This window comes from Ipomoea nil, unplaced genomic scaffold (assembly GCF_001879475.1).
Source record: "Ipomoea nil cultivar Tokyo-kokei standard unplaced genomic scaffold, Asagao_1.1 scaffold2480, whole genome shotgun sequence".
Taxonomy (NCBI): Eukaryota; Viridiplantae; Streptophyta; class Magnoliopsida; order Solanales; family Convolvulaceae; genus Ipomoea; species Ipomoea nil.
The window spans coordinates 2,989,355-3,000,560 of record NW_017618908.1 but is presented as its reverse complement, the minus strand read 5'-3'; the positions used below and the strand labels follow the sequence as shown (position 1 = coordinate 3,000,560).

Genomic DNA, 11,206 nt, shown 5'->3' with positions numbered 1-11,206 from the left:
ATGGGTAAATGGTAAATAAGTGAAGGACAAATAATCTTTCCTATAAAAAAAAAAAAAAAAAAAAAAAAAAAAAAGTGAAGGACAAATCTTAGTTTGATAATTTCATTTGCACAGTGGAAAAATCAAAGTTACATTGTTGTTCCTTTTGTGTTCTCCTGACCAAATCCCATCTTATTATTATTCCATAGGCCGGAAAATAGTTCCCTATTGATAGCGCAGATGAGAGAAGCAATTAACGTAGTACCTAACAACCTAAGACGATCTCCCTTAACCCATTGGTCATTTCCATTCAACCTCTTTCGTCAGAATCTCACCACCAGATACGCTTTGACTACTCCTAGCTCCAATTTGGATTGGACCTTGAATTGGAAAAAATATTTTAATTTATATTATAACTTTTTACTTTTTATTTTTTGGTTCACACCTCATTTTCTCTTTCTTAATCACACTTATAAAAACTTTTCAAAAACTATACCAAAACCTCAGTATTGAGGATGCCCAGTTTACAAATAAAAAGGGTAAAATAAAACAAAAGGAAATGTGGGCAGCAGAGAAACTTGTGAAACCCAAGCTATGAAAGCATCAAATGTACAGAACAAAATACTATGTGAAGTGAAGCATCATCTGATGGACAAGACATCATATTCATTGGAAGAGGGCAAAAGGACTGAAAACTTGGTTGAGAATGGGCGGGCTCGGCCCAGCCCGAATAAATAGTAATGGTCTTTTGTTGCCGGCGATGGTGATTGATAACTGAGGAATTAGAAGAGAGTGATTCTTTCAACTTTATCAACTTCTGCATCACCTTTCACGCATTTGGTAACACTTTCCATTTATGGTAACCCACTTGTCCTAAGCACATACCCCTCCATTATTATTTCTCTTCTAGTTTTAATGCAATAATATATATGTAACTCAATTCTTTATGAACAATGCTTTTTATAATTTTATTTTTTACGCAGTTAGTCCGTCACAGCTCAACTGATCGATCAATTAACAAAAAATAGTTTGATCAAGTAATAAAAAATAGTTTCATATGTTTTGCTTTGTTAGTAGTTACAAATGCAAGGTTCAATTGAGTCATACTAATAACCAAAAAAAGCCTTGTTGTGGTGGGCATTTAGGGGTCTATAATTGTTGGTGCATTTGATCGAGGAGGGTTTGTAGGTCATTTGAGGCATAGAGTTATTGTTGCTGGTAAAAATATCACGAGATATGATGTATTATTATTAGTTGGTTGTCAAACTATATTTTATCTTTCTTTTGTTGAAGAGCCACATAACTATAATGTGTTGCATTAGATGTGTAGTATTACTTTAATTTGATTCAATTCACAGGAAAGTCTGCAAGTTGCTATTTGAATGTGCGTTTTGGTAAAGTCCACATTGTGACTTTAGTAGGCAAAAGACAATGAACTTGGATGTGCACTCTGGATAAAGTTCGTATTGTGATCCTAATAGACAAAGAACCACAAATTTGGAAGCTTATAATTACCATTTTAATCGTCTAAACTTAGCTGGGTAGCCCCATATGTAGTATTACTTCATCCACACAATGAGTAATACTAATAACCATGTTTTTGGTGATAATTATTATGTCTAAATACTCTTCCTCCTTAACCAGTTGTGTTGGTGTGAGTGGTCGTGTACTCTCATCCCTTAAGAGAGATCGAGAGTTTAACCCTCTCTCTCGTAAGGAAAAATAATCAATCTGGCCAACAATATGGTACACTACAGGTCCAATAACCATCAGTATCATGACGAGTTGTTATTCAATCTACACAAATTTATCTTTTTATGAGTACGATGAACCAAGGCAAAGTCAAGTTAGCATAAAAGCCCTAATCCCACATACTATTAAGCAAAAAGAACAAGGCAAATTAAGAAAACAAAAACTATGCGTGCAATCCTAAACAACACCAAAACATAGTAAAAAATGATGATCTGTCTACGTCTCCATCGCATTAAAGCTTCCCTACACGATTAACAAAAACCTACCACCATATATCACCACATACATACATCTCCATTAGAGAGAGATAAAGAAGATAGAAAGAGAGAGAAAGAGAGAGCAGTGAATTGAAGAAGATAGATCGAATAATGGCTCGAGGGAAGATCCAGATCAAGAGAATCGAAAACCAAACAAACAGGCAAGTCACCTACTCCAAGAGAAGAAATGGGCTGTTCAAGAAAGCTCATGAGCTCACTGTCCTCTGCGACGCCAAGGTTTCCATCATCATGATCTCCACTTCTGGCAAACTCCATGAATACATCAGCCCCTCTACCTCGTACTCTCTCTCTCTCTCTTCACACTTTTGTTGTTTGTAGTTACATATATATATATGTCTATATATAGATAGATTCATCATCTTTATATTCATGTGTAGAACAAAGCAGTTGTTCGATCAGTACCAGAAGACTGTCGGGGTCGATCTATGGAACTCCCACTTTGAGGTTTTCCTTCGATCTCTTCATTTTATTACATATAACTAAGAAAATTCTAGATCGGCTATAGTCGTTTACTTCATATCTTTGTTTTTATTTCCCTGATAAAAAAAAAAAGGTTAGAAATATTGTTACATTTAATGGAAGTGTGGATCTATTGTTCATCGGGTCTTTCTCCATTTCTTCAATTTTTGAGAATTAGTGAAACGGATTTTTCAAATTCTAGAAAATCAAAACGGTTTTAGTAAACAAGTTTGAATTCAGTTTTTTATTTCTCCAATTTTTTAAATTTGTATTAAAAAAAAAAAAAAAACTCATTTCACCCGATAATAAATGTACATGGTTGATACTTGATACCCTAGAAAAATGACTCATTTACACGATTAGTAAAGGTGTAGATGAGTAGATCCACAACTTAGATGTATCTATTCTTATTTTAATTTTTTTGGTAATAAAAATATGAAATATATTTATGTTTTTTCCTTTTTGCAAAAATTGTACTTTGTGCAGAAAATGCAGGAGCAGCTGAAGAAACTGAGAGATGTTAATAGGGCTCTACGAAGGGAGATCAGGTTTACTAGCTAGGGTTTCCTTCTGCTTATTTATTGTTATCTTTTTTTTTTTTTTTTTTTTTTCATTTATGACAGGAAATATATATTATTTTAAATTAAAAGATTTATTGTTTTTTTAATGACTAAAATGATTGACAGACAGAGAATGGGTGAGGGTCTGAACGATTTGAGCTTTGAACAACTGACAGAGCTCATAGAAGACGTGGACAATTCTATCAAGCTCATTCGTGAAAGAAAGGTTAAGCTGCTTATAATATATCTGTGCAAATAATCTAGGGTTTCAAAAAAAATCTAGGGTTATATACAAATTTTCTTTTTCTTTTTCTTTTTGGCTAATTAAACAATAATTATGATTTTGTTTAAAAGAATCCCTTTTTGTGTTTATAAATTGTATAGATTTGATCATCTAATGTTGTTCGTGGCCTCTCAAATCCTTAAAAAACAACATATATTTACTACGAAAATACGATTAGTGCTGATTCCAGTATTAATAGACCAACCAAGTTAGTTAGGCAGTTAGCTTAGTAACTATAAGATTCCAAGTTAACTTCCCGTCATAGTTTATAAGTTGATCAACTATATATGTGGTCTAATGGTATCCAGGTTGGACTTCCATTTGAAAGGTTGTGACTTGTGAGTTTGAGTCTCAGTGGAGGTGTTATTGGTTCTTTGTGTTTTAGTAGGTTGAGAAAGTATATTAACAGATACTACATTGTAATAGAGCCAATAGCATTCAAAAAAAAAAAAAGGTTGTATATCTTCTTTTAATCCTTTGTCATCAACTAATGTTACAAAGTGGACTTTACCCAGAACCCACCTTCAAGTAACGACTACAAAATTTCCGGTAAATAAAAATATATAACAAATGCTACAAAGGAGCACATTCTCCTTTTTTTTTGGCAAGCTTAGATTGAAATTCTACTATACCTGCGTGTAGTATTGTGTCTTCTACTTAGGGTGTGCTTAGAAACTGGAATACGGTTTTTGAAAATTATTTTCCGGGTTTCTAGTGTTTGACAAAGAGTGAAAATTATTAGTCAAAGGAAATGAGTGTTTGGTCAACGGAAAATACCATCATTTACTAATTTCCACAACACCACACCACTACTACCATCACCACCACCACCACTATTACCATTATTATTATTATTATTATTATTATTATTATTATTATTATTATTATTATTATTATTATTATTATTATTATTATTATTATTATTATTATATTCTAAACAAAACAATTAAAATGTTTAATTATACAATTTTGTTCATTTTTCAGAAAATGAACCAAGTACACCAAGACAGTTTTTTGGAATGCAACCAAACACTAGAAATGAAAATGTTTTCTAGAAAATGATTCATTTTTCACAAAATATTTGTCAGAAGTCATTTTCCTAGTTTCAAACACACCCTTAGTATATCATACTTTCAACTCTTATGCTTCTAACAATGAGATAAATTAGATGTTTCGTATGTTATACTAAAAAGACCTGTCCATATATATACATATAGAGTGCATGCATATATGTGAATAATTTGATGAGTTTCTGACTAATTTGTATGATAATCGATTTTCTTCATGAGTTTGTTTGTGGTCTTTTGATCTAACCTATTTTTTGTGTTTGTTTGTTTGTTTTTTTTTTTTTTTTTCAATATTAAATGAAACAGTATAAGGTGATTGGTAATCAGATTGAGACTCACAAGAAGAAGGTATGATCTTAAGTGCTACATACATACATACATACATATAATCACGTTTGAACAAGAACTAGCTAGTAGTCGTGCCTGAATTACTAAACAAAAATGAGAAAAAATATGGTAACATTTATGCAATAACGATTATGTATTTGAAAAAATTTGGTAGTGCCTAAACGGATAATTAATAGTGCATACACGTGAGTGCACTATTATAAATTTGAAGTGCATTGTTAGTTCGTTAACTGCAGATACATTATCAAGTGTTTTCAAATGCACGGTTATAATTAAGGAGATGCCAACTCATTTTTTGTATTTAATTTTCAATCCTGTTTATCATTCTGGATGAACGGGATGAAATTAGTTCTCACGGGCTAAAAATTCTCACCTAACCATATATATACATATTGAATTTCTCATTACACTTTTTTTTTTTTTTTTTTTTTTTTTTTTTTTTTTGCAAAATATGGAACTCTAATTGTGCTGATAAATGTGATGGATGTATTGTTGTAGGTGAGGAATGTGGAAGAAATCCACAGAAATCTGCTACTGGAATGTGTGAGTCACTGTTTAATTTCTACTGCACTAAATTTCAGTGTGATATATAAGAACACTAAAGTTCAAGCAAACATGCTCTTAAGACTTTAACTATGAATTTTGATAAGTTTCCTAGAATTTATTTAGAGTACATACTAATTGATCTCATAAGTGGAGCACAAATGTTATTTTTAAGGGTATAATAGACTTTTGATCTCTCAATTTGAACAAATTTATTAGTTTCTAGTTATTTAGTTAAGGTGTTGTTAATTCAGTATTTCATAGTATAGTATTATCAAGTCTTGTTAGTACATAGGTCATAGGTGCCCAGATTTGTTCTTGATATAAACCTGACTACTAACAAGAGTTTGAGGTACATGGATCGAATTCATGACACTTTGGACAATTGAGTCACTAAATTTATTCAAATGGAGAGACGAGAACCAAATTTCATTAGGGCTAATAAATGTTTTGGCAATTGTCAGGAGGCAAGGCAGGAAGATCCATATGGCTTGGTTGATCATGAAGGTGATTACAATTCTGTTCTTGGATTTCCAAATGGAGGCCCTCGCATACTCGCGTTGCGCCTGCAACCAGACCACCATCACGGCCATCATCATCATCATAGCCATCTGCATAGTGGTGGAGGGTCTGATCTCACTACGTTTACTTTACTCGAGTAGTACCTACTCGCGATTTGGTCATCTTCAGTTTAACATTTTATATGTTAAGCACCAAAAATTTAAAATGAACTTGTAGTATATTAATCTATCGAGTGTGATCAAATAAGACTTGGTTTGGGTATGTAAAATCGGATTGATGTGGGTCCGGTGTTTATTGTATAAACCAAAACAAAAATCCTTTAACTACTTAAATTTGACATGTTGAAATGAATGCCTGCTTAACTTTGAACATTTGGGCACGTTCAGTTCATTATACAATTTGTTACTTATTTGTTTGTTTATATAAGCGATATGTGATAGACCGATAGGTCGAATTAGCTATGGTTGGTGCTTATTTAACTTACTAGTTTTTCTACGCGCTTTGCGCGAATGGGATAATGCCCAATGATTCTTTTTAAATATAAGTATTTCAAAGTATATCAATGCAATATTATATAGAAGATGTTCATGCATAGGTAAATAAATATTGAATTTGTTTATTTAAATCAGTAATTTAAAGTATATAAATGCAAGATAATATATGAGAAATTGATTATATATACGTAGTAACTGTCACAAAAATAAATGGAATAATGTTTAAATTGGCCACTAAACGTAATCTGAAAATACAATTAGATCACTGAACGAAAATAAAAAAAAAGTGTAATTAGGCCACCGAACACTCCAAATGTATGCAATTTCACCTAATAGCAGGTTATCATCAATTTTAGCAGGTTAATTGCTTACGTGGCAGCTGAGTTGGCATTTTTAATAATTTTTAATAAACTTTAATAATAAATTTTTAAAAAATTAAAACAAATAAACAAAAAAAAAAAAAAAAAAACGACGGGTGAACGTCGGCTACCCCGTCTATTTTTTTTTTTATTTAAAATTTTTCAATTTTTTTAAAAAAATTATTAATAAAAATTATTTAAAATGTCAACTCAGTTGTCACGTAAGTAGGTAACCTGTAAAATTGATGGTAACATGCTATCCGGTGAAATTGCATACATTTAGAGTATTCAGTGGCTTAATTGCGCGTTTTTAGAGTGCTCAGTGAACAAAATATTAATATTTATTATATTTGTATAAAATACTTGGTAAATAAATAAATAAATAAATAAATAAATAAATATATACATACATACATACATACATACATATACATATATATATATATATATATATACATACATATATATATATATATATATATATATATATATATATATATATATATAATATATATAACATATTTTGTATTATAACTTGATATTTAATTACAAGATAATGTAAACAGAAGAAAATAGATAATATAGTGAATATAATAAATTAATAAATTTGAAAGTAAAGAATCTTTGAATTGTATAAAATAAAGATAATATAAGTAATGAAATTATATTTCTTTTTAATTTTTTTATACGAATAATTCATTTTAAATAAAAGCATTATAGACATCTAATTCTAAATTAATTAAATGCATATGTATTATTTTTTGTTGTAGCTACTAATTTATTTTTTAATTTAATAAGAGCAATAAAGTGGCCTACATACTTTTCATCCACAATAATGAAATCATTGATTTTTTTATTTCCACTTGTTGTTGACACAAATTGTTTGGAGAGTTTGTCAATGACAACTACTATCAATAGAGGATGATGATAATAAATAATTCAAAATATAAAGTTACAATATATATTGTTATAATAATATAGTAAAAATTAACTTATAAATTTCAATTTTTTAGAAGTTTTCATGCATTGATAAAAGCATAATTAAAATATTAAGTTTTGTTCTCAATAATCAAAATAAGATTAATTAAACGGAAAAAAAAGAACTTAACTTAAATTTATTTTTTTTAAATGAAAGAAAATCAAATGATTTTCAAAGTTCCTGGTTTATAATCATTGAATGTTATGTATTTAGATGAGCTAATTATTTGACAAAAGTTTATATTAAATTTTATATTATATTTTTAATACTTTGTAACATATTTGTAGTATGTGTTTAACAATTATGCCAACTCTAATTGGGATGTGGTTCAACCCTAAGACCTTTAATTTCTTATAGAAATTAATGAGTAAGTTAAGAATAATAAATAGTTAACTGAATATTCCGTTAAGAAAGTTTATACTAACGGAATTTAAAGTTATTTAAGGGAAGAAAATAATATAATAAAGGGTAAATAAGGAAAATCATTAAGAAATACTAAAATTAAAATAATATGAACCATTCGTTTTAAGAAACAATTAGGACCGACATTTTTTTTATTCCAGTTAAGGGACTAACATTATTGGCTCTTATTAAAATTGTAGATATGATCCCAACATAAATCATAGGCTTTGTTGAAAATTAAACACAATTAGCAACTTGGTTGGTTAAGTATCCCTAATGAATAGCTTTCGTAACCGCGACTCACTTAGCTTGTTACCAATTGATATGAGTTAGAGTTTTTTGCACTTTTGATTCTACGAGTATTATGGTACTAACAAGATTGGTTCACGATTTTCAGACCTTGCAAACTTGATCCACGATTATTATTATTACTCCGTATTATTTTTAGCACAAATGATCCTTCCAGCTCAATTTCCGTCCGATTGGAAAATTTTCCCCCCTTTATATAACAGGCTTGTAGACAATTCATCAATAATTCATGAAAATAAATTATTTTCTTTCCAAAAGGTTCAATCCCAACCCAAGGCCCCCTCCCCCGGCCCCAGTCCGACAAAGCATGTGGGAGGATGTAAATCATGGTAACTCAACTGAACATTAATCATAGAGACAAGACCTTTGCTTACTGCGCACAAGGAACCCCCTCACTTTGAGAGGTTGCTCCTACACTACCGCTGGTGAGACTCGATTCCTTATCATTCTTTCCAAAATTATTTTTAATTCCAGAATGATAAATATAAGCATGAAAAGTATTTTCCTTATGGTATTGTCCAGCCAAAAGTTAAAATTTTTATTTATTTTTTGTTGTCAAGCCATAGTTTGGCATCCCTATCGATAGTGCCAAGTAATTATTTATATTAACTTTTTTGTTATACCAGCTATTGTATTATACAATTGTCATATATAATTATATTTGGTACTGCAAAAAACCCAAAAATACATTAATGTTTTTTGTTTTTTGTTTTTTTGGGTGGGGGGTAGAAAATGAAAAAGAAATCACGGGTCACAATTCATTTGGGCTGGCGAGCAGAATCCAAAAGTGGGCCCACATGATAGCAATCCTAACGCACCAGCTGTAACTGATTTCGCTTTCCTTCGTACGACTCATAGTACTATGTCATCAATTCATGTTCATTCCACGACAGCTATATGACCAAGTTTTTTTTTTTTTTTTTTTTTTTTTTTTCAAATTATTTTGACAATTAACTGAATAATTACAATATTTTAAGTTCACATTTTTTATTTTAATTAATTAATTATATATAACTTAAGTTAAATTATCTTCTTATATTTTTTACCAACTAAAATTACAAAATAAGTTTTCACTTAGAACATGCATTTTAATAGCTACAACGAACTTCTCGTAAATAAAAAAAAAAATCTTGTTCTTTTCATTAAATTATGATACCTTCAAATTAATTTTTAAATATAAATATTCTTCAATTTTATTTTTAAATAGGAATACTTTATGTTCGATTAGCAACAATATTAACCGTATTGTTATATTGTCGTTGTTATGTCGATATCATTATAAGATATTCCATACGTCATATTTCATGCAGTTGGTTTGATCTACAAATCTACATAATAAATTAATTGACACTATAACTATTACTATCATTAAAATTTTCATTGAATCTTTTAATATTTAAATTAAGATATTCCATGCGTCATATTTGATAATATTTTAATATTATTTTTATTAAATTTTTGTATATGATACTTATTATAATTAATTTATTATGTTTAAATTAATAGACATGTTAATATATATATATATACGTAATCCTCGTGATAAAGTCACGAAGGGTGAATTTGAGAAACCCCAGTCTAGATTGTCATATTGTTCATCTTTCGTCAAAATGTCTTTAAAATCACATCTTATTTTTTCGGTTTCCGGTTTAATTGGTTTAGTACTTGACTAAATATCAGTTGAAAAATATGATTACAAACAATCAAATATTACCTAAAGTCTTAAACCAATTAAACCGGTTAAAACCGAAAAAATAACAAAAGAAAAATATGAAAAATATCAAAATGTCATTACTAAAAATAGAAAAATCATGAGAATGACTAAAAGTATCCAAAAAAATAATAGTATGGGATGTTAAATGGTAAAAACTAAATTTTGGGACTAAATTTGTAATTGTCACCAAAGATAAAGAATCTATGGTGGAATTAACTCTTAATTTCGTATGAAATCTTTTTAAGAGTCAATCCTGATATATTAATATTATTGATTAAAATTTATTTTGTGTTTTAATTTTGTAGTTCATAATTAATGTTGATGTTGTTATTATCTGAATCGGAATCAGAATGTGTGTGTTTGGTTCGCATATATGAATCAGAATCGGAATGAGAATCAAATACTTAGTAATGGTATGAGTTTTTGTGAAAGTATTTTGCATGTTTGGTGGTAGGGTAGAATTTGAATGATTACCAATGTTGATGTTTGGTTATGTATGACCCAATAACGGAAGTTTTAAAACTATTAAAAAAAAAAAAAAAAACCAGCAATTGATCATAATATAATGACATCCAAAGTATCAATATTAACAAAAAAATAAAAATCAAAACAAAAATTTAAAAGCACTAATCCAAACTTAAAAATCATATTACCAATAAGATGAAATAATACATTTTTAAATTAGGGAATGTGGGCTTTAATTGAAAGAGTAATCAAATTCATTAAAAAGCTATTAACCAAACACTAACTATGATTTTGATTCACATTTAGGGATGACAATGGGTCGGCGGTGGGTCGGGTAGGGCTACACCTATCACCCGACCCACCTTATATTTTCTCCACCAACCCCCGCCCCTAACCCACATCGGGTGGACTTTTTCAAAACACACCCCCACCCCCACCGGATGTGGGTGTCTACTACGGCTAGTCGGGTAACCACCACTTATAATCTTATTATTTTTTGTTGGGAAAAGATCCAAATAGATCATTGAACTATTTGGGGATAACAATTAAGCCATCGAACTTGAATAAACTTTAAATTGTTTCATGAACTTGAAAAAAAAAGTGTAATTAAGATTTTTAGTAGGTTATTAACAAATTTTTGCTAATTAGGATGGCATGTGTATATTTTAATTTTAATTTTATTTTTTTAATTAT

The 11,206-nt window shown here is 29.5% G+C and overlaps 1 protein-coding gene across 1 annotated transcript; it reads left to right on the top strand.

Moving 5' to 3' along the window:
• The first annotated feature begins 1,995 nt into the window (after positions 1-1,995).
• Positions 1,996-6,162, top strand: LOC109152667 (floral homeotic protein PMADS 1-like). The gene is made up of 7 exons (XM_019300315.1): positions 1,996-2,287; positions 2,387-2,453; positions 2,955-3,016; positions 3,155-3,254; positions 4,685-4,726; positions 5,225-5,269; positions 5,734-6,162. Exons 1-7 carry the CDS (start codon positions 2,100-2,102, stop codon positions 5,929-5,931), a joined length of 702 nt encoding a protein of 233 aa, XP_019155860.1. The 5' UTR covers positions 1,996-2,099; the 3' UTR covers positions 5,932-6,162.
• Positions 6,163-11,206: the final 5,044 nt, after the last annotated feature.

Excerpts from the sequence above, each read along its gene's own strand:
- LOC109152667 (XM_019300315.1), top strand. The coding sequence starts at position 2,100 with ATGGCTCGAGGGAAGATCCAGATCAAGAGAATCGAAAACCAAACAAAC. Across the intron at positions 2,288-2,386 it reads TACATCAGCCCCTCTACCTC|AACAAAGCAGTTGTTCGATC; the intron begins GTACTCTCTCTC and ends ATTCATGTGTAG. Across the intron at positions 4,727-5,224 it reads TTGAGACTCACAAGAAGAAG|GTGAGGAATGTGGAAGAAAT; the intron begins GTATGATCTTAA and ends GTATTGTTGTAG.